The 22,178-nt window shown below is 55.7% G+C and overlaps 8 protein-coding genes across 8 annotated transcripts; 4 read left to right on the forward strand and 4 right to left on the reverse strand.

The window, feature by feature from the left end:
• The first annotated feature begins 54 nt into the window (after positions 1 to 54).
• On the forward strand, positions 55 to 3,287 carry P152DRAFT_461465 (SacI domain-containing protein). Its single transcript, XM_033680131.1, has 3 exons — positions 55 to 375; positions 435 to 1,135; positions 1,182 to 3,287. Exons 1-3 carry the CDS (start codon positions 174 to 176, stop codon positions 3,129 to 3,131), a joined length of 2,853 nt encoding a protein of 950 aa, XP_033531147.1. The 5' UTR covers positions 55 to 173; the 3' UTR covers positions 3,132 to 3,287.
• Positions 3,288 to 3,408: 121 nt separating this feature from the next.
• P152DRAFT_484609 (ATP12-domain-containing protein) lies at positions 3,409 to 4,873 on the forward strand. Its single transcript, XM_033682015.1, has 2 exons — positions 3,409 to 3,769; positions 3,825 to 4,873. Exons 1-2 carry the CDS (start codon positions 3,463 to 3,465, stop codon positions 4,613 to 4,615), a joined length of 1,098 nt encoding a protein of 365 aa, XP_033531148.1. The 5' UTR covers positions 3,409 to 3,462; the 3' UTR covers positions 4,616 to 4,873.
• Positions 4,874 to 6,704: 1,831 nt separating this feature from the next.
• Positions 6,705 to 9,157, forward strand: P152DRAFT_159593 (uncharacterized protein). Its single transcript, XM_033674002.1, has 3 exons — positions 6,705 to 7,821; positions 7,871 to 8,224; positions 8,275 to 9,157. The coding sequence occupies exons 1-3, from the start codon at positions 6,925 to 6,927 to the stop codon at positions 9,091 to 9,093; spliced, it is 2,070 nt and encodes a 689-aa protein (XP_033531149.1). The 5' UTR covers positions 6,705 to 6,924; the 3' UTR covers positions 9,094 to 9,157.
• P152DRAFT_159546 (uncharacterized protein) lies at positions 9,158 to 10,161 on the reverse strand. The gene has a single exon (XM_033674001.1). It carries the CDS (start codon positions 9,902 to 9,904, stop codon positions 9,221 to 9,223), a length of 684 nt encoding a protein of 227 aa, XP_033531150.1. The 5' UTR covers positions 9,905 to 10,161; the 3' UTR covers positions 9,158 to 9,220.
• A 1,356-nt stretch (positions 10,162 to 11,517) lies between these two features.
• Positions 11,518 to 13,376, reverse strand: P152DRAFT_159533 (uncharacterized protein). The gene is made up of 3 exons (XM_033674000.1): positions 12,364 to 13,376; positions 11,674 to 12,314; positions 11,518 to 11,623 (listed from the first exon to the last, which is right to left on the reverse strand). Exons 1-3 carry the CDS (start codon positions 13,180 to 13,182, stop codon positions 11,620 to 11,622), a joined length of 1,464 nt encoding a protein of 487 aa, XP_033531151.1. The 5' UTR covers positions 13,183 to 13,376; the 3' UTR covers positions 11,518 to 11,619.
• Positions 13,377 to 15,971: 2,595 nt separating this feature from the next.
• P152DRAFT_461471 (uncharacterized protein) lies at positions 15,972 to 17,657 on the reverse strand. Its single transcript, XM_033680132.1, has 2 exons — positions 16,593 to 17,657; positions 15,972 to 16,516 (listed from the first exon to the last, which is right to left on the reverse strand). Exons 1-2 carry the CDS (start codon positions 17,468 to 17,470, stop codon positions 16,324 to 16,326), a joined length of 1,071 nt encoding a protein of 356 aa, XP_033531152.1. The 5' UTR covers positions 17,471 to 17,657; the 3' UTR covers positions 15,972 to 16,323.
• A 43-nt stretch (positions 17,658 to 17,700) lies between these two features.
• P152DRAFT_494487 (uncharacterized protein) lies at positions 17,701 to 18,889 on the forward strand. Its single transcript, XM_033682218.1, has 2 exons — positions 17,701 to 18,016; positions 18,079 to 18,889. Exons 1-2 carry the CDS (start codon positions 17,931 to 17,933, stop codon positions 18,692 to 18,694), a joined length of 702 nt encoding a protein of 233 aa, XP_033531153.1. The 5' UTR covers positions 17,701 to 17,930; the 3' UTR covers positions 18,695 to 18,889.
• A 972-nt stretch (positions 18,890 to 19,861) lies between these two features.
• On the reverse strand, positions 19,862 to 22,096 carry P152DRAFT_461473 (amidohydrolase family protein). The gene has a single exon (XM_033680133.1). The coding sequence runs from the start codon at positions 21,853 to 21,855 to the stop codon at positions 20,191 to 20,193; it is 1,665 nt and encodes a 554-aa protein (XP_033531154.1). The 5' UTR covers positions 21,856 to 22,096; the 3' UTR covers positions 19,862 to 20,190.
• Between the last annotated feature and the right edge of the window lie 82 nt (positions 22,097 to 22,178).

The following is a 22,178-nucleotide window of genomic DNA, read 5'->3' on the forward strand; positions in this document are numbered from 1 at the left end:
ATTTTCTCCGACGTTGTTCCACTCTCGCCAAACGCCCATGCCTCTCTCTCTATTATGTGACGTATGTGGGGTGATCCATGTCCCTCACCCACCCTCCACCTCCCACCGCATCTCTCCCATCCCAACTCCGGCATTCCACGCGCAATGGCCCCGGACGCCATTACATCGCCAAAATGCCGGGCATAGTGCGCCGGATGCTGGTCCTCGCCGCCATCGACGGCCTGGTCCTCCAACCCATCCCGCCGAGGAACCAGAAGCCCGCCACCGAGCCTGCCATCACTGTCGGTTACCGGACGAATGTGATCCAGCCGCTACAGCATGAGCGGCGCGAGGAGGCGAAGCTGTCGTCGTCGTTTGAAGCGCATGGGGTGGTTGGTACGTCAAGCGGGACAAATCCCCCCAAAAAGATTGAATACGCTGACTCTGTACCCCAGGCCTGCTCAAGTTCGCCAGCTCTTCCTTCCTCGTCCTGATCTCCGCCCGCGACCAAGTCGCCCAAATCCACGGAACCCCCATCTTCACCCTCACCGACGTCGCCGTGATCCCCCTCTCCTCCCAACACGACGCAGAAACAGCGATCGCACACATCCGCGCGACGCAGCAGCATACAGGTACAGATGAGGATGGAGAAGATACGGCGTCGGAGACGGAGACGATTCTGAGCGAGGAGTCGATGCCGACGCCGGAGCGGGAGGGGCTGCGGGAGGGGAAAGGGGGTGCGAGTGAGGTGGTGGAGGATGTGTTTGGGCGGAGGGGGATGTATGGGCGGTTTGCGGAGCGGTGGTTTTCGAGGAGGTGGCGGGTGGAGCCGGAGGTTGCGCCGGAGACAAGGGACGAGATGGAGTTGGAGGAGTTGAGGAAGAGGGAGGCGAGGGATGAAGCTGGTGAGCGGGGCTTGGAGACACCGCTGGACGAGACGGCTGCGGAGGAGGTAAATCGACCCGAGACTCCCGAGGCGGTGACGGGGGACGAAGACATAGACGAGCCGTTGCTGCCAAAGGTTTTGAAGGTTGCGAAATTGCTGTTCACGTCGAGGAGTTTCTACTTCTCGTATGACTACGACTTGTCAAGAACGGTTACGGAGCAAGATACAGAACCGGATTCGGTGCCGTTAAGTCGAAGATTCAATTCATTGGTAAGTGCTCGTCATCTTTATCATGCACTGGATCTAACTCAGGCAGTATTTCTGGAACCGTCATATTACGGATCCTTTTATGGAAGCCGGACAGCATAGCTTCGTCCTCCCTCTTCTACAAGGATTCGTTGGGCAGCGCGAGTTCGAGGTGGAAGTATCGCCGACCAGCAAGGAGGGGGCGATTGTCAGTGCATCCAAACCGGAAGGGGAAGATGAAGGGACAATAGAGAGCGCCGAATCTCCAGGCGACCCCCAGCCAAGCCGTAAGCAGTATCTCTTAACCTTAGTCTCCCGTCGATCCGTCAAACGATCCGGCCTGCGATATCTGCGCCGCGGCGTCGACGAGGACGGAAACACCGCAAACAGCGTCGAGACCGAGCAGATCTTCTCCTCCTGCGACTGGGACGACCACGACACGAAGATCCATTCCTTCGTCCAGTGCCGCGGAAGCATCCCGCTCTTCTTCTCGCAAACACCGTACAGCTTCAAGCCGATCCCCGCCTTCTTCGGGTCGCCGGAGACGAACCGCGCGGCGTTCCGGCTGCATTTCTCGTCGTTGATTGAGCGGTACGGTAGGATTCAGGCGGTTTCGTTGGTGGATAAGAAGGCGACGGAGCGAAAGATTGGGCAGGAGTTTGAAGATTACGCGAACGAGGTCATCGATAGTGGAGTGCTAGGAGAGGGAAAGCTGGGTTTTCTATGGTTTGACTTCCATCATGCCTGTCGAGGGATGAAGTTCGAGAACGTCTCGGTCTTGCTCGACAGCATTTCTCCGTTCCTGGAATCCACAGCCTGGTCCATCCAAGAAGGGGACCGCCTCATACAACGACAGTCAGGCGTCCTCCGAACAAACTGCATGGACTGCCTCGACCGCACGAACGTCGTGCAATCCGCCTGTGGTCGAGATGTCCTGGAAAAACAGCTCGCTACATGTAATGTCTTGATCAACCTTCACACTGATCCCAGCACATCATGGTTTAACACCCTTTGGGCCGACAACGGAGACGCCATATCTGCACAGTATGCAGGCACCGCCGCTCTCAAGGGTGACTACACGCGAACAAGAAAGCGGAATATCAGCGGCGCTCTGAATGACTTCCGGCTTACCTTGAATCGGTATTACAACAACATCGTCAACGACTACCTCGCGCAGGCCGTCATTGATTACCTTCTCGGCCGCGCGTCCGCCCAGGTCTTCGTGGACTTCGAGGCCGAGATGATGTCCCAAGACTACGCGGTGGATTTGAAAAAAATGCGACAAGGCGCCATCGACAACTGCCTCCAGATCGCCGTCGAAGATGCGCGGGAGGAGTTCATCGCTGGCTACGCGCTGACGTCGCCACGGAGGCCATCCACTCTCAAGTCGCTCCCGTTCGAAGAATGCGTGCTGCTTTTGACGGGAAGCGCGCTGTACCTGTGTCGATTCGACTGGAACACGGAGAAGCTGCGGGAATTCGAGCGCGTCGAGCTGGAGGACGTCATTGACATCACCCGCGGAGTGTACATCACGTCTACGTTGGCGCCCAAGCATTTAGACGAGACAAAAAACATCGGAATCGTCATCCGATACGTCAGCAAAGGGCCACGAATGGTGCGGACGAATACCAGGAGCCTGGGAAACAAGCAGAAAGAAGGAGAGGTGACTCCTGAGGAAGGGGAGGACGATACGGTTGTGCACCAGCCGACGTCTCAGGAGACCAAGTTCTGGGCACTGAAAGCCGGTCAGCCGGTCTCGACTTTGAAGAGCATACATAGCGACGCCACCGCGCTGAATGAGCGGGAGATTCTCGACCGCATATGTCAGGATGTGAAGCAGGCGGTCGACTCTCATCGCCAGCCCGCATCCGAGACAGAAGCGGAGCCTGGAAAGGAAGCATGGCGGAGGGAGCCGCTCACGGTGGAGGAGGACGACATTATCTCTGTTGCAGAGGCGAAGAAGAGCACGGGATTGCTTGAACAGATGACATATAACTTGAAGCGGCTGGTCTGGACCTAGGGAAGGTATATAGCGAGGTGTTGGTCCGGGTGCAGGGTGGGTAGATAATGTGTGTGCAGCACGAGCGGAATATGCGAATTAATACTTCTCTGAAAGGTCCAGAAGAAGGGTTTCATAGATACCAGCTAATAGGTTCACCCGCCTTGAATATTATGGCTTTGAATTGATTGTTGGGAGAGTTTGGGATGTAAATCGTCCAAGCGATATTCGATGTCGGAGCTTGAGATATTAAACTCCGATGGCCGTCAAAAGATCTGAACTCCAGGACTTCTTCAACTTTATCCCCCATTCTCCATCCTCTCACCCACCTCATCCACCCAATTCCTCCGTAATGAATCCCGTCCGCTCCATCACCCACCGAAGCGGAAGTCTCTCGCGACTCGCCCAAATCCAACAATGGCGATGTCTCCATAGCTCGGACAGATGGTCCGCCACGCCCATCTCGCACCTCGTCGCGCCCGTCCCACCCCCCGAAGCACCGCAGGCGACCCGAACCCCGGCTGAAGAACGGTTGGATGCGAAGAGGAAGCGGGCGGAGTTGTTGGAGAGGGGCCGGGAGGCGCGAGTCAACCCTGCGAAGCCGGGGACGGCGCTGCAGAAGCGGTTTTGGAAGACGGTGTCAGTGAAGGAGACAAATGGTATGGATAAACTCAGGTTTTTATTTAAGATTACAGAGGCTGATAAATTTTCCAGAGGGTCTACAGGTAATGCTGGACCACCGCCCGGTCCGAACCGCAAAGACACGCGTCGTCGTCGTCCCGCATTCGAAACCACAACTCGCGACTGCGATTGCGCTCGAATGGGATCAATTGGTCAGCGCGCAGCAGGCGCTCAAGCACCACTACATCCCCTTGACATCGCTCTTCTCCCGCGCCGTCGACATACAAGAGGCCGATGCGCAGAACCTCCCGAAGCTCCGCAACGACATCGTGAAAATGGCGCTGGGCTATCTCAGCACCGACACGCTCCTCTGCTGGGCGCCCGAACGCAGCATCCACGAGCCAGAAAACGCGGATGAAAAACCCCGCTCACTACGGAGTATGCAGCGACAGATCGCGGAGCCGATCGTCGGATATCTCACTGCGACGGTCTGGCCTGGCATCGAGCTGAAACCCACCTTGGAGCCCGACTCCATCCTCCCTATACCCCAGCCGACACTAACCACGGAGGTGATCCGCGGATGGGTGTCTGGACTGCCTGCGTTTGAGCTCGCGGGTCTCGAGCGAGGGATCCTCGCGAGTAAGAGCCTGCTGGTCGCCGCGCGGCTGGTGGCGGAGTGGAGCCAGGAACTGGGGCTGGCGAAAGGGAAGGCGGGAAGGGAGAGGTTTGGGATCGAGGAGGCGGCGGAGGCGGCGAGTGTGGAGGTGAAGTGGCAGACGGATAATTGGGGGGAGGTGGAGGATACGCATGATGTGGAGAAGGAGGACTTAAGGAGGCAGTTGGGGAGTGTTATATTGCTTGTGAATGGGAGCAAGGGGAGCTAGAGGGGTTTCGGATAGCTGCGGCAGATATACGGACCTTAATCATTGATGGAATGTTAGGACTACATGTATTATAGATAGACCAAATGAAGCGAGACGCTCACATATCTTACCGGTTTTCCTTGGAGGGGCCATGGACGCGAATATACCGGTAATGTAGGTCCAACGATCCATTGTTATATGTATGCCCATTCAACCGAAAGCCATTGGGCGGCTGATAGGATAAAAGCACCATACTCCGTATTAATAATGTAGTAGCCGTATGCAATATTACCTAACCCTTCCAACCTATCGATATCTCACCGCCGTTAAGCTCAGCTGTTGCTCTGGCCACCATGATGGAACACCTTTAATAATGCTATTCCTGGTGTATCCCCTGTCCTTGTAATTGCACGACACCTATGACGGAATAGGAACTTTCTCCACCTCCTCTCCTCACCTGGTGATAAGTAATGTACTGAATACCGTCCGTTATTCAACTTTCTCCATCATTCTTCCCGATATAATTATTTGTCACCCCCCAGAGCGGCGCAAGCGGTCCAATTCTTGGGCCGTGAGATCTATCATTTGGGTATACGCCGTAATAGAATCGTGTGCCCGCTACGGACCCTAATACCGACCCCAGACGTCACCAAATGGAGGGCCATAAGCGCTCGAAATCCGCCATTGCGAAATCGCTCTTGCAGCGAGTCTCCAGCAGGCAGGATGTCACGAAGCTCGACTCGGAGACGAACTCATCTCTCTCCGCGACTCCCTCCAACACCTCGGTCAATTCACCCGGCACCCCCGACCACCGCGATCTCTCTCGACACACCTCTCGCCAGCAAGCACCCGCGATGTCGAACGTACCGCCGTCTTCCCACGCTCCTCAGACATCCCCGCAGCCGTCTGGTGCCTCGATCGAGCAGTCCGTGCGGCTTTTCCGCGTCTTCGAGGCGCTGAGAAGCGGGGAAACGGACGCGATTGTGAAGGCGATCAAGGAACATTCCGCCGCCGAGAAGGACGAGAGCAAAGGCGGCGCGAAGGTGGAGGTGGCATCGATTCTTCATCTGGCGATACAATGCGCGGAGGTACAAGTCATCGAGTTCCTACTACAGAACTACGTCGGACCCGACACCGAGAGCAAGTTGGACGTGAACGCGCGAGACCACGATGGAAACACGCCGTTGCATATCGCCGCGACGCTGGGCCGCGCTGCAGTCGTCAATCTGCTCCTCGAGCGGGGCGATGTCAACGATTCGATGCTGAACCACAGCGGGCAGGCTCCGCTTGACCTCGCCCGCAGCCCGGAGATCTTCCAGCAACTACAGCTGTTCCGATCGTTGTTCATCGACGCCGCGTCAAAGAGGCTGAAGGAGTTGGTAGCCGCGGGTGATTATCAGGGGATCGAAGCGATGTTGGCGGAGCCGAGGATCAAAGCCACGCTAGATGTCAATAGCGAGGAGCTAGCGAAGGACCCGACAACGGTGGAAACGGGCGGGACGTTGCTCCATGAAGCGGCGCGGAAGAAGGATATCAAACTGATACAGATCCTGTTGCTTAACGGGGCTGATCCGTTCCGAAGGGATCGGAAAGGCAAGCTACCGCAGGGTGTCACGAACGACGACAGGACGAAAAGCATCATCAAGAAGTCTCCTGCTGCCGCTGCTGCACAGCGAGGGATTCAAGAGAGGACCATTCTTGGGGGGACGGCTGGCCTAGGACCTGGTGGACCGTCACCAGAGACGGTACTAGGAAGCAAAGAAGCACGTGAGATGAAGGGCTATCTGAAGAAGTGGACGAATTACACTTCTGGCTGGAAGCTGAGATGGTTTGTCCTCGAAGATGGAGTGCTGAGCTACTACAAGCACCAAGATGACACCGGCTCCGCATGCCGTGGCGCGATCAACATGCGAATTGCAAAGCTGCATATGGACCCGCAGGACAAGCTGCGGTTCGAAATCCACGGCAAGTCATCGGTCAAGTATCACCTTCGAGCAAACCACCAGGTGGAGGCCAAGCGGTGGTATTGGGCGCTGAATAACGCGATCCAATGGTCAAAGGACGAGGCACGAGAAGAGGCGAAGCGTCTAAAGGAACCAGAGTCGATAAGGCACCCGTTGCCTCGACCAAGTAGGGAAATTGATATTGCCAGTGTGCAGAGCTCGCGAGCTGGCACCAGAGGACCGTCCACCAGCAATTTAGGTCTTCCAGGCCCTAGTAGTGAGTTTTGCTGAATGTGTGGCGCTCATTGCAACCTCTAACAGGTTATAGGTCGAACAAGCACCGCAGGTGAAGAAGAAGATGCAACTGGCTCAGTGAACGAGCCTAGCATGGCCGGAAGAGAGAATGGAAAGTCGAGTCTACCCGTCGTCCGCCTCGAGGACGACCGGGACGACGACGACGAGGACTATGGCGACGATGCTAGCAGCAACGAACTGCAACTCCATAACCGGGACGCCTTCAACATAACCGCACAGTCCGCCAAACTTCATTTGGATTTGCTTGCCCAAGTATCCACCGCGCTCCAGAACGAGCGAAATAACAACCCTTGGACGCAGCTCTCCGATCCAGTGGTGGGCCAAGGCCTCGCTTCCTACGAAGCCGCCGTCGGGAACCTCAAGAGCCTCATCGGGGACCTCCTCCGCATCGGCAGAGACCGCGAATCCTACTGGCAGTACCGTCTGGAACAAGAAGGCAACGTGCGCCGCATGTGGGAAGAAAGCATGACGCGCGTCGCAAAGGAGCAAGAAGCGCTCGAAAGCATGATCGGCGTATCCGAAGACAAGCGCAAGCGCACCAAACGTGCGCTTCGCGATGCGTTGGAGGGATTGTCCGTCGCGGATAGTATCCCGCACAGCCCTCAACGCCGATCGACCGAGTTCTTCGATACGACGGAGATCCCGAAGACGGAGGCGAATGGGTCGGCGTTGAAAGCAGCGATGCTGGCCGAACCGCGTCGGAAGTCGACATTGGCGGATATGACGGTGTTGTCGGAGAGCGAGTCGGACGACGAGGAGGAGTTCTTCGACGCGATTGGCGCCGGGGAGATGCAGGTGGTGGAGCTGCCGATGAGCCCGCAGCAGAAACAGATGGAGCTGCCGAAGACGCCGGAGGTGTCGTATGAGCGGACGACGGGGGAGCTGTTGGCGTCGTTTAAGGGGTATGAGGATCCGGTTCGGGAGCGGTTGGCGATGGATGCGGATGATCGGCCGAAGATATCGCTTTGGGTACGTGTGGACCTTTCTTGGGAGATTCAAGCTGACCTCTGGAATACAGGGCATTCTCAAATCTATGATTGGAAAAGATATGACGAAAATGACACTGCCGGTCTCGTTTAACGAGCCGACCTCTCTCCTTCAGCGCGTGGCGGAGGATATGGAGTACACCGACTTGTTGGATATTGCTGCCGATTGCGCCGACCCGACCGAACGGATGGTGTACGTCGCTGCATTCGCTGCGAGTGAGTACGCTTCCACGATCGGGCGTGTCGCGAAGCCTTTCAATCCTCTCCTTGGTGAGACTTTTGAATATGCTCGTCCGGATAAAGGCTACCGGTTCTTCATCGAGCAAGTCAGTCATCATCCTCCGATTGGCGCCGCATACGCCGAGTCACCGAAATGGGATTATTGGGTAAGTCACCACTATTGTATTCGCTTGCTACGAAACTCACAACCCACCAGGGCGAATCCGCCGTCAAGTCCAAATTCTACGGCAAATCCTTCGATGTCAACCCCCTCGGCACCTGGTTCCTCCGCCTCCGCCCCCGCAACGCCCCCCCGGAACTCTACACTTGGAAGAAAGTCACCTCCTCCGTTATCGGTATTATCACTGGTAACCCCAACGTCGACAACTACGGCCCCATGCACGTCCGCAACTGGACCACCGGCGAAGTCTGCAACCTCGACTTCAAGGCCCGCGGCTGGAAAGCCTCGTCAGCCCATCAAGTCGGCGGGAAGGTGCTCGACGCCGACGGAAAACCGCGCTGGACGATCGCAGGCCGCTGGAACGATAAGATCTACGCCAAGGTCGCATCGAGCAACGACGATGACGCATCGCTGCCGGTGGGCGAGGTGGAGCGACGCCTTGAGAGCGCGGCGTCGCGTTCCCCGTCGCAGGCGTTCCTGGTCTGGCAATGCCACGGGAGGCCCACCGACATCCCGTTCAACCTGACGCCGTTCGTGGTGACGCTGAACGCCCTCCCCGACGCGCTGCGCCCGCACCTCGCGCCGACGGACACGCGGCTGCGACCGGACCAGCGGGCGATGGAGGATGGGGAGTACGACTTCGCGGCGACGGAGAAGAATCGGCTGGAGGAGAAGCAACGGGCGAAGCGACGGGAGCGGGACGAGGCGGGGGAGGAGTTCGTCCCCCGGTGGTTTCGGAAGGGGCGGTCGGAGGAGACGGGGGAGACGTATTGGGTGTTTAACGGGGAGTATTGGAAGATGCGGGAGACGGGGAAATGGGAGGGGTTGGAGGATATCTTTTCTGAAGCGGAATGAGCGGGACGAAGTAACAAGGATGAATGAGGGGAGATGGTTAATTAGGTATGCTCTGTGGCCAATTCTATGCGCATTTCTACATCCCGAGGATCCGTCTTTCACGACCTGTCCCCTCCTCTTCAATACATCACCTCGTCCCCTCTTCCATCAACCACTTCGTCCCCCCTTCTACCAACCCCGCCGCAATAATCTCATGCGTCCACCTCCCCACCTTCCCCTCCAACACCACCGCTTTCCCCCCCTTCTCCCTCCACATCACCGTATCATTCACAAACACCGTCTGCTCCCCCTCCTCCCGGATCTCCACCGCCAACAATCCCGTTACCGCCGGCCCCCGATAACTCCGCGGCGGATCGAACAGCATCTCGACTTTGCTGTCCGTGCGCGTGATGACGCGGTACACGCCGTTCACCAGATCGCCGATCTCGTAGTTGAGCGAGGTGAGGTACGGCGCGCTGAAGGTCTTCCGCACGCCGACGTCGCTGATCGCGAAATACAGCATCCACGCCGGCGGGTATCGCGAGAAGGCGACCATGTTGTGGCGGAGGTAGGTGGTCAGGATGGCGCGCGGGTCAGGGTAGCGTGGGAGGGCAGGGGTGGGGACGACTTTGGTGGCGCGCTCGTGCATGATGAGGTGGGTGGAGCCGTCGCGAGGGATGGAGGCGGGGAGGGAGAGGGAGGGGGATTGGAGGTGTGGGGTGGTGTGGCAGTGGACATTTTTGGTGAGGGAGGAGTGGAGATGGTGGAGGTAGAGGGCGGTGGTGGCGAGGGGGAGGGTGGTGAGAGTGAGGTAGAGGAAGGGGGAGGGCATGGTGGTGGTGGGGGATGGAGCTAGGAAATTATATTGGACTTTGGAGGGACAGAATACTCTATGGGAAGTATTAGGAGGTCAATTGGCCTTTTATGAAGTGGCGATGCGCGTTAATGAGGTCTCGGCATCGCGCTTGAATACGAGGATGGCCCGATTATGCTCGTATTCAGGACTTTGCTCCGATTTGTTGATTCCTCCGCAATGGAGGGCTTAAGAGATATTTTCGAGGCTCCAGAACGCAAGGAGCTACCATGCCGTGCATCAAATATGTATTTTCTAAGAGAGACTCGAGAGACCAAAACCGTGAGGTAAGGTATCATTGTCCCTGGTCACAGTGCGCGTTTTGACGAATCTATATGTACAGCTCAGAGCATGGAAGACGAACCACCCGAACTGTAGGAATGCGTGAATTTCTACATCATTGAGAATACTTCTAATGTCGCGATGCAGTCAGTGTATTCATTCCACTGATCGATATCCCGTGATCTATAGCATGGGTATACCGCTCGTCCGATGTTCAAACCCACCATCAAGGGAAGTCAAGTAAAGCGCAGTGCATCATCCGTAACGTCGTCCAACCCCACGAAGGCACCCTACTCCCCGGCCCCGCCACTCGCCCTCCTCACCTCCTTCTTCATCCACTCCTTCAAACTCCTCCGCCTCCCTATCCTCCCGCTCTCCGGACTCCCACCCCCACTCCCCGACGTCGACACTGACTTCGTACTCACACTCGGCGTCCGCTCCAACACCGCCGTCTCCTCGCTCTTCCGCGGACTCGGCGTCCGCGGCCGCGCCTTCGCTAACGTCGGCTTCTTCGTCGGGCTGGGGATCCGCGTGCGGCTCTTCTCGCGACTCGCCCGGTCGTCGACGGCGCGCATGTTTCCGTCGTAGCTCGCGTCGAAGCTTGCGCCTGTGCCGATCGAGATGCCGCTGGCGTTGCTGTTTTGTCGACGGTTCATGTAGCGCTTCGCGTGCGGGCTGTTGGAGGCGTGGGACCGCCGCGCCGCTGCCGGCGCCGACTTTGCGTCCGGTTTTGCATCCGACTTCGTGGCTGACTTCGTCTCCGCTGTCGTCTTCTCCGGTGCCTACACTTGTCAGTCCCTAATCGAAAAGGGGCCAAGCGGGTACCGATGTCGAAACAACGACTGTGTATTTATTCGCTCCTGCTTACATTGCTCTCGGGAGGATTTTCGCTAACGACCTCCGCGTACGATAAGTTGCTTGTGGACGGATTCTCGCTAGCGACCTCCGCGTACGATGGGTTGTCGGAGACGAAGATGTGGGCAGGCGGGGATTGTTTGCTTTCGCGGATCTCGGACGCGCCGAAGGTGCCATAGGCGGAGTCGCCGGGGGCGAGGTAGGAGGAGCGGGAGATGGGGGCGTCGTCGTCGTGGGGGGTGTGGGTGAGGGTTTCTTGGACGGTGGAGGTAGTGGAGTCGACAGCGTCGGTGAGACTGCCTTTGGCGGCGGTGAGGATTTCGTGGGCGATTTGCGTGACGTGGGGGAGGGCATCCTGGACTTTCTCCGCGGCGTGCTGGCCGCCTTCGTGCAGCTTCTCGGCGACTTGACTTCCCTTCTCTTTCGTCGCGTCCACCACCTTACCTCCGGTCTGCTTCGCCTCCTTTTTCACGTGTCTCCCCTGCTCCCGCACCGCACTGGGGCTCGCCGACCGCGCCACCCGCTCCGCCGCCTCCACCACGCCTTCCTCGGCGCTTTCACCTAATCTGTTCAGTTCCCGATCGACAGCTCCAGCCGCCTCTTCAACGGACCTTGATAACCTCCTTCGATGACTCCCGATACTCTGCTTCTCGTGCAGCTGCTTCGCGGCCGCATAGCGCCGGCTGTAACTTCGGATGAAGAACCGCACGAACAGCACCGTCAGCGGTGCCAGGTAGATCAGGTTCAACCACACCGCAAAACTCTGTCCCGCCGTGTCGATGCAGTCGACTTCCTGGTACACCGTCTCGTATTGCGTCTGGAATCGCTCCTTCAGCTTCGTCGGCGCGTTCAAGATTTTCTGCGACGCCTCATGCGCGGGCACTTCAGGCATGGAGGGAAGGACATCGCCCGATCGGAGCGCGTTGTTGGCGAGGCCTTCTTCGCCGAACGCGCGGAGGATCCCGGCGTGCAGGAACGGGAGCCATTTGATCCCCGACGTCGCTGCCGAGGCCGCTGCCGAAAAGGCGGAGGAGACAGAGCTGGGGGCGGCCGTGGCAGCGGACGAGAGTGACGACGCGGCATTGACGGCCACTTGGATAGGTGTGGAGACCGGGACCGTATACTTGACGAAGAGATGCAGTGCGGCGAAGGTGAATCCGACCAGGAACTGCGTGATTTGCAAGGTGGTCAGGGTACGCTTGATGACCTGCTTCACGGGGATCCGCAGGGCAGACAGGGTGTAGTAAGTGTACTGAACACTGTTAGCAGATGTGCCATTATGATTGAACACCGAAACTGACCATAAGCGCATGGATGCCGGAGTTGATGAATGCAAAGATCCAAATCGGCGGCCCCATGTACCTAATGCCCGCCCACATGCAGAACATGGCCCCGGCATGATGATACGTCTGCAACGTGCTGCTCCGCTTCCCCTTCGCCAAAATGATCGCCGTATCCACCACCTCATAGAACTTGCTGAGATAGAACCACCACCCCCAAAACGCCAACCCCTCATTCCACAGCCGCCCGACATCACGCGAATCCGGCGACACCACCCCCGGCGCCACCACATCCTGCGCCAACTGGACCGCCGCGTTCTTCGACTGCCAGATCCCGCCCGTCACGTTGTAGTAGACCGCATCCCCGAACCCGCGCGGCCCGTGGATCTTGCACAACGCGTCCGCCGCGCCTGCAATCCCGTTCTCCGTCCGTAGCCCCGGCCACATCTTCCCCAGGAACTCGTACTCGCGATGCGACGGCCACGAATGGCGCAGGGCGCGTAGCATGGCGACGAAGGTCAGGGCGGAGTAGACGGCCAGCAGCACATTGTGCAGGATGACGAAAGCGTGGAAGGCACGGGTCTTGCTGATGGCCCAGGGCTTGAAGCCGCGGCGGCGGTTGACACCGTTGAGAGACACGGCAGTGATGGCGTAGAGGGTAGCGATGGTGATGGGCCATCTGACGTCGAGAACGGAGTTGAAGAGGGCCGGGGGAATGGTGAAGGGGGCGGCGAGGGTGCCGCTGGCGGACGGGGCAGGGAGCGCGGGTGGTTCGGGGGGTGGAGGGAAGGTGAAGAGGCTGAGGGGGGGGAGGCGGAAGGAGATGGAGGGACCGGACATGGTTGCGGTGGGGGGATATACCGGTGGAAGATGTAAGGAGGAGGGAGAGGGGAAGGAATGGAGAGATGGGAAGTGGTAGAGCGGTTGATATTCCTCAATGCTGGGGTGGAGGGTTGATAAGTGTGTGTCGTGTGCGGGTCTAGGGACTGTGGCAGGGCTGCAAAGCCAATTGTTGCCAAGTCGATAATCTCAATTCATACAAGAAGGAAGGACATGTGAAAGAGAGCGATTTGCAGGATTCGGAAGGGATTTAAGTGTTGAGGAACGGAGACGGAGTGAAAAATGAGGTAGTGTTGTAGAGTGTGGAGTTGCAGAGGGTGAGGATTGTTTGGCGTTGGAGAAAACGGAAAGTTTCCCGCTTCCTCGTGTTGCGTTTGGCCGCTTTTTCTTCAACCTGGTGCTAGATTGTCAACGCCAGTGGGGAGACAGGAATTAATGACGTTGGTTTGGGTCGTGATAGGCACTGGGAGGCAAATGCGGTGATAGAATGATACAATCATAAAATAATCGAATTCCAGAGATCTATACGGAAACCTTGGAACTGTGTCTCTCACCTGTTCCCGTATGCCTCTGCCTATTCCTATCAACAAGTAAATTCGGAATCTACTAATCTAGCTACCTAAGGTAATTAATCCATGCACAATTGATAAATTGAAGATTTCATCTACATACTATGTACAGTCCAGGCTGACCATGGATACTTAAGCGTTCTCCTCTTCCCATTACCATTGGTAGAATCCTACAACCACATGCGAAATGCCTTCCTCCCCTGCCTCTGTCCCATCCAATGATACAATCCATTTGTCGTATTTTCATGTGGAAGAACCGGGCACCATGACACTAACATCTGAAAACCATCTGTTTGAATGGTCCCCCCTTGGCTGAATAATGAAGCTGTGAGGAATGGACGGGACATGGGCACATCGCCAACTACCGGACCCAAGTCCGTCGCATATTCCGTATCGCACATCGAAGCCTAGGATTCACCATGTGCTTGGCGCCGTTGAAGTGGACCCTTGAGTTTGCGCGTCTCCGCCGTTTCGTGATGCTTGTTTGAAATCTGCGGACGGTAGGGACGGGGACAAGCGCTGATGGATGATGGTTCAAGCCTAAAAGAGGCGGAGATGCACTGCGGGTCAGGGTATTGCTGGTGTTTGGGCGTGATGGCTCGTATACAGATTAGAATACCGAGTCAATATTCATCAGATGTTGTCTCTTCAATCTTCCGAGGATCTGAATCCCTGAATGCGATACGGATGCTTGATTTGGGGGACGGGAATCCGATGGGAGGAAGATTCGTGGTCGCAGGGTCCAATCCATTCCGTCTACAAACATCGTCTCCCCAGCATTAAGAGCAGCCAAATCATCTCCAAATCACTGATGACCGAACACATCCAAACTAGCGAGACATATGCTCCGAAAAGAGGAGGATAAATATTACCTTGGTGCCATCCCCCAGATCAAATCAACGGCTATCACCAAATCCCTAAACATCTCCGCGAGTCCCATCCCAACAACGTCACAGATGACATCAGTCCAGCATCATATCATGACCAGCAACTCTCTAGTGATATCAAACCCTTAAGGACGACGCAGGGTCCAATTACGGTGATACAGATGTTCCTTGGGTGATTTATCTTCACGAAAATCACACCGTGATGCAAATCTCAATCCATCCAGCCCATATGCACACGTCGATAATTCCTAATTTCCTACCATCTTGATATCCTCTCCTCCTATTCCTATCCCACCAACCAAAGTCAACATACAACATACTACCATCCATCACCCAACAATCCCGCGATCGTTCGCTTGCTGGGGATGTGGTGCTGATGAGAGTGATAGGTGTAGCTAGGTACTGTACCTACTTAGGCGAGGGGGCTGGAGTCGATCGGGACTAGATCCGGAAGCTGGTCAACGTGCGACGCGGTTCATCGACAACGGCGTCGAGCGCATTATGTCGAAAGCGAAGACACCACGAAGAACCTGAAGGCATGGCGTATCGATGTGATGTCTCAGATCATGAAGGAGCTGCGTTCCAGAGAGGTCATGCTCCAAGATTGGTCGATCGTTCCCTTGTCATCGTTCTGTTCGTTCGATTCTATCGAGATCCGATGGCCCATTCCCAGCAGCGACCGATCCGGCGGTCTTCAACCAGTATATTCACGCTCCGCATATATGTCAACCGCTTCGTAAGTCACTCTTAGATCGGGCAGTTGGCCGGGCTAAGGCCAGGGATTTGGGGGAAGTCCGACACGTTTGCGAAGGGCATCTCGTTCGGGGAAGGGTAGAGGTAGGTAACAGGGAAGGTCTGAGGAATGGTCGAATGTTCTATTACGACTCCACGAGGGCTTAATCTTGCTCTACGGTAGTAATCCTTTAATTACCTGGCTAATTGAAGCGGTTTGTATGAAACATCTCCTGGATTCGGAGCTACGGCTTAGTATAATGTGTAGCGTACTAATAATGCCTTATGCCACGTGTCGGGGACCTATCCGTCTATGGACTTTTGTACCCCCCCATGACGTAATAACCATCGTCTCAACCAACTTCCGTTGGAGGTTGATACAGTAAGGTGTAGGGTGGGCGTTGGACGCTGCGGTCCATCCACTCGAAAACTAATACCACGCGGCCCGGTTTGCCCCGGTTTCTCCCAGGCGCAATCCACATCACCACCCCAGAGCCCCCCTCAAATTCCACCACACCTCCAAAGCCCCCCGAAGTCGACGAAGAACCTCCACTCCCGCCACCACCTCCCGCCACCTCCCGCAACCCACCCCCCTCATGCGGAACGGGTGGCTGAAAGAGTGCGCCGTGAGGTTGAGGAGCGAGCTGTTGGTGGAGAAGGACCGGTGGATTTGTAGGCGTTGGTGGGGTGCGATGGTTGTGGGGAGGTGAGGGCAATGGTGTGGAGGAGAGGGAGGGAGGGAGGGATATGAGGCGGTGTTTGAGATGGAGGTAGGAGATGGGAGATGGGGTGATTGCTTGCGAATCTCGGACGGATGGAGACCGAAGTACGATTTCGATTTCGTCACTACCTTGGCCGCTATCTACCTCCACCCAGCACGAGTACAATCTGACGTAGATGAACCGACGCAGGACGCAGGACCTTTGCCGATCGCCGATACCGATACGCGATCCTCAGCCCATCAACTGTAGCTGATCGTCTGGCGGCCACCGCGTCTGCGCAAACGTCAAGCAGCGTTTGATGCTCTGCAGGAATTTTCTCGTGATCTCGTCGCTCATGATGTGCGCCGTTTTATCGCTCTCGTGGAGTTTCTCGCGGGCCGAACGCTCGTGGATGCCGACCATGGTGACGCCGATGGGCCAGGCGCTGCAATGTATAGTTAGTTTACGAAGTCCAACGAACGGGGGGTGGTAGGAAGGAAATAGAAAGGTCTGTCACTTACGCCTTGCCGATGCTCAGCCGCAGATACGCGTCATTCGCATCCACATATCGCCGCGCCTGCATATACCGCACGATCTCCATAATCGGCTCCAAGATCCCATCATCCAACTCCTTCTTCTCCATCCGCTTAAACAATGGCTTCATGTCCTCCCGCGCCCGCACCATAGCCGAATACGCCGCCTTCCCCTGAAAGCTCTTCTGAACCTCCGCCTCGCGCGCCCCCAGCGCCGCCTCCCATTCGCTCAGCACCATCGTGAAGTAGCTCGCCAGCTGGCTGTATACCACCTGCCGCCCGTCGTGGTCCGTCGGCATCGTTTCCCCGATTTTCATCTCCGCTTCTGGCACCAGCTTCAATGTCGTTGGAATCGGGCCAGTTGATACCGTCACCACTTTTTGCCCGGTCAGTCGCTTATACCGCAGTCGCCGCGCCCGATCCCCCTCCCCAAACAACCGCACCGGCTCCCCCATCTCCCTCAACCCTTTCACCAGCTCCTCCTCATCCATCTCCCCCTCTTTCTCTCCCTCCTCCTTCTTCTCCTCCACCACTACCTCCGGCAACCCCAATCTTCTCCTCCTCTTTCTCTCCTTTTCTCTCTCCTCCTCTTCCCTCACCACACGACTCTCCTCTGCCAACCTCCTCCGCTTCTCCTCCCTCATCCTCGCCTTCTCCGCTTCATCCTCCTCGTATTTCCGCTTCTCCACGCGCTTCGTTTCGCGGGCCGCAGCGAGCGCTTCTTGCTCGGCGAGGTAGGCGGCTTCGCGTTGCGCTTCGAGCTCAGAGCGCTTGAGATATTTCTTTTGGTTAGGGCCGGTGGCGGGGGATTGGGAGGAGGATTTGGAGGCGGAGATTTGGGATTTGAGGAGGGAGGCGAAGTCCATGGTTGGGGTATGGGGATCGATGGATGGGGGGTCGTGGATGCAGCCGCTGGGCTGGATATAGAATGGGTTGCTCAAGTTGTTGGTGGGAGGTTGTAGTGTGTGAAATGTTATGAGTTCAAAGTGAAACCCACATGGTTGTTGACATTGTTGATGTTGTTGACGTTGTTGGAGTGAGAGATATGGTGTGAGTTTGAAGGGGGTGGATTCCTCCCCCGCGAAATCTTTCCACTGCAGAGTTCTGCCGAAGATCAACCGAACAACCTCACCTCTCGTCTTTCATTGATGTCACTGCGTTGCACCCATTAAACCTTCGTCGCATCAGTGTATATCAGTTCTTCAGTCCTTAACTGTACCAAAGGTCATTCAGGTTTGCATAGTTGATGCTGGCCTAAAAGCCAATGCGCTCCTCCTCCTTCAACTGAGCACCTGTACTGTGCTCCGCACGCGCGATACATACGCAATGGCAGCACCACCAGCCAAGATCGATCGCCAGAAAACGACACCTTTCCTCCTTAAACTATTCTACAGAACTGGTGGATATCACAGGTACCTCCCCCCTCACACTCTACACCATATCCCTCCGACCAGCCCGCAACTAACTCCTCTAGACTCGATGAATTCACCCCAAACAGCCCCCAACCTCCCCCCCCCCACCTCCAAATCTACACCTGGCCCACCTGCTCCCTCCGCGAACTAACCCACCTCCTCACCGCTGCCCTCCCCTCCCTCCTCCCCTCCCCCGCCATCGGCACCCGCCTCACCTTCCGCCTCATCTTCCCCGACACCCGCTCCTCTGGCCCCGGCCCCCCACGCTACATCGCGAAAGACCTCGGAAGCGTGGTCATCGGCGCGGGCGGCCCCGGGGTCGAAGGAATTGAAGGCGCGACCACCGAAGACGAGACGCGGAAGGCGCTGGAGAAGCTCGACGGCGATGCGGAGAAGACGTTGCAGGATGCGCGGTTCGTGATTGGGGATTATGTCGACTGTGCGGTCTTTCCGCCGTTGCCGAATGGGGATGTGGCAGCAGGATCGGCGCCGAGGTTTGCGGGACCGATGACGGGGGGCCCGGGGCGGGAGAATGGGTTTGGTGGTGGGCCGATTAGGCATGGGAGGGGGTTTCGGAACGAGGGGAGGGGTGGGAGTTTCTTGAGTGGGGATTGGAGGAGGGGAGAGGTACCGCCTGGGGGTGGGTTTCGTGGGAGGGGAAGGAGAGGGGGATATTGATGGCGTTTGGATGATATCGATCTGTTGCTTTGGTGGCGCACATGGCAAACGTCACTATGGGACGCAGATATTCTCGATTAAATGTACCGCTTGAAGTCATATTTGCAGCGGGAACTACTAACTACTAGCCCTGGAAGGGCATGTACGATATTTTGTTAAAGAAATTCAAAACATTGACGGACACAAGTTAAAAAAGGTACTAGCCAGACTCGAACCCATCTCTCACTCCTGCACTCAAATACCCCCTTAGTACCCCCTGTCCAAAACATAGCGTCCAACCAAAGAGCAAAACTATAAAGCTTCGTGCGCCCTAGGTGACGGAGTCTCCCAGGCATTGAACAACCTCCCCACCCAGGTTTCTGGGTGTAGTGGAAGCGTCCTCGAGCGAACTCCAATTTTTCCAGCTAGTACTTGTCGGTATGGTGACACACCTTAGAGATGTGCTGCTGCTGAAGTGTTGTCACTACGCCATTCTACCATTTCCCGCTGATAATTCAAGCTGCTTGATTAACTTATATATTGCATTTCATTCGCCCCCTTATTTATCACCTATTCAGTCCTATCTGATATTGATCTCGCTGCCTCTATTCTCGCTTGTCCTGTGTCGAGTGAATTCCAGTCCTTCCCTTCGGCTACCATACCTGCCCAGTGTATCATGATTTGCTGTCTACTACACCGGATTATGTCTGTCTCCTCTCCTTCCGAATTTGCCCGCTACCGGTTTTGCTTTCGACCTATCCTCATCTTCTGGCTACCAAGACCGCCGCAGTGCATTTGGGATTCCATGGTTTTGATTTTTACGTTCTGTACGCATGATGATCGCACTTGGAAACCATTATGAACTATGTTTGTTCTATGATTGGTTTGATACCACCTGAAAGCCCATTCTGCTACTGGTTGACTGTTAGATCCTTAATACGGAGGAGAGAGCATATACAACGCCAAGCAGAACCCACTGCCTACAAGATTCCTCCATCTTCCCACCCTATTCTTGCTTAATGCTGATGAGATATCAACATGTGTTGAGGGTAAAATAAAACTTTGAGGAGCGACTTCATGGAAGCTGTGGAGAGGGACAGGATACAATTGAGATTACTCTTCACCAATTAGATGCGATATGACCAGGCCTTCAGTATGGATTACGTGTTGAGGCGATTCATGATTGTGTGCTTCAGCAACTGGAATACATAAAGGACGGAAGATACAAGTGAAGTAAAGCGAGTTTCTGACTTTCATGTAAGGAGATGATGAAAAGGACACGACACTCTAGACCGGCTTGACATATGTAAAAGGTTCCAACTTCGATGCAAAATCATATCTTTGGACGAGAGAAGGCACCTCATGCTGCATTATTCCTGGTGTCTTAGCGATAATGATTAAAACGATAAGATATTGGTCCAAAATATCAAGCGGCCCTTGGATTAGTGGATAGCTAATGGAATCTGCGGTAGGTAGGGGATCTGAAGGGGGTTTGGTTTAGACGAAGCTCCAGTTTCTTACGTCCCGTCATCGAACACCTTTCGTCCACCGTACCATGTCTGTTGAACCTTCGCCGCCAACAACTTCTCTGGATTGTGTTCCATATCCACAATGACAAAGTCCGCCCGTAATCCAGCTTCGAGACTCCCTGTCCTCAAGTCATCGAAGCACGAATATGCAGCACCTCTAGTGGCCCCTGAGATGGCTTGACTGAGCTCGAGTGCTTCCTGGCGGTTGATAGGCGGGTAATTTCCCTCGGGATTCTTTGCTGATTTCCGTGTCGTTGCAACGTAGAGGTTATGCAACGGAGCGTGGGGGGCAGTTGGGGAATCCGACCCCAGAGCAAGTGTCGCACCCTTATCTTGCATCTCTCGATATGCGAACGCGCGCTCCAGTCGATGCGGCCCAAGTAGTTTCGGCCAGGCTTGACAAATGGATGGATCAGAGTGGACAGGTTGAATGGATGCTGTGATGCCGTACTTATGGAGGAGTTCGGCATCTCCCGGAGATGTTAACTCCAAGTGCTCAATTCTCGGTCTCTTCTCTGGCTCGATGTGAGTTCCAATCGCGTCAATTGCCATTCGTACCGTAGCATCGCCGATCGCGTGGAGGGCACACTGCAATCCAGCTGAATTGGCCTTCTCAATAACCGGACTGAGCATCGATGGAGTCCAGACTGGATCGGTAGAGAGTCCATTGCTGGAATACGGTTCTAGTAGTCCTGCTGTGCAAGCATCGACTATACCGTCACAGATGACCTTGATACCGACAATGCGAAGATCCGGAGACGTTGTGCTATTGTACTTCTTGTTTAGAGCAATCGCCCGTTCGACCTGAGCCACTCGAGGGGCATGACTTTCCTGGTCTTGCGGGTCTTTGTCTGGCCTGATCAGCCAGTACGCCGAGATACTGACTGACAGAGGCCCGTCTGCCTCTCTTAAAGCAAGGAGCGCTTCCCACCCATTCTCGTCCATCGCCATATCCACCATGCCGGTATATCCCGCCTCGTTGTAAGTCTTCATCGCACCCCGTAGAGCACCCAGCTTCTCATCCATAGTCGCGAGGTTGGCCAAATGCGGCCAAACGATCCCAAAGGTCGCTGCTTCCCCCAATAGTCCCGTCGCTTTGCCAGTATCGTCACGGTCAATTGTCCCGCCAGCGGGAGCCGTCAACTCGTCCGCTCCAAGCTCTTTTAGCGCAGCGGTGTTGCACCATACGAAATGCAGATCCTTGGAGTCGATATACACAGGCCGCGGATCGAGATCATCAAGCATGGTGGCTTTAGCTTCGGAATTTGTCATGGAGTGCATCCATCCTCGACAGAGGATCCTATCCTTATCCGGATGAGCCTGCGCATAGTCCTTAATCCGCGTACGGATTTCTTCAAGGTTCGTGCATCCAGTTAAGTCGACCTTTTGGAGGGATTGTCCGAGGATGAGGAGATGTATGTGTCCATCGACGAAGCCGGGCAAGACGATTTTCCCTTTCAGATCGCGTATTGAGGGATTCTTCTTTCTGATGTCGTCAATGCTCTGGTCGGATTTGGCGCCGATGCTTTCAATCAATCCATCTTTGATGAACATATAGTCGTGGAATACTGGGTCTTCTCCCCGAGGACCGGAGGTGAAGAACACTCCATTGATGAATAATGTGCCATTGCTGCTTGACGTTTGTAATTCCATAGCTAACACGACGCACGGAAAGGTGATGGAGAGTCGAGGTTGCGATCATTCGCAGCGAGTGAGAGGGGTAAATATAGATACTGATCTTCAATTGTATCTCCGATATCGCCGCTGGGTCTCCAATTATGAGGTGGTATAGGAAATATCAAAACAATCACTGAACAACTGCAGCATAGGTCGATCGCAGGCGATACTTGCAATTAACAACCTTTTACGGCTTGAAAAGTGGCTTCGGTTCTGTTTCGAAAGGTTCAAAGTCGGAAACTGGAGCTGGCGGGGGGTGAAGCCGACTTGCCACCTCATAAAAGCAGCCACCAAGACTC

This window comes from Eremomyces bilateralis (genome assembly GCF_010015585.1).
Source record: "Eremomyces bilateralis CBS 781.70 unplaced genomic scaffold P152scaffold_24, whole genome shotgun sequence".
Classification (NCBI taxonomy): domain Eukaryota; kingdom Fungi; phylum Ascomycota; class Dothideomycetes; order Eremomycetales; family Eremomycetaceae; genus Eremomyces; species Eremomyces bilateralis.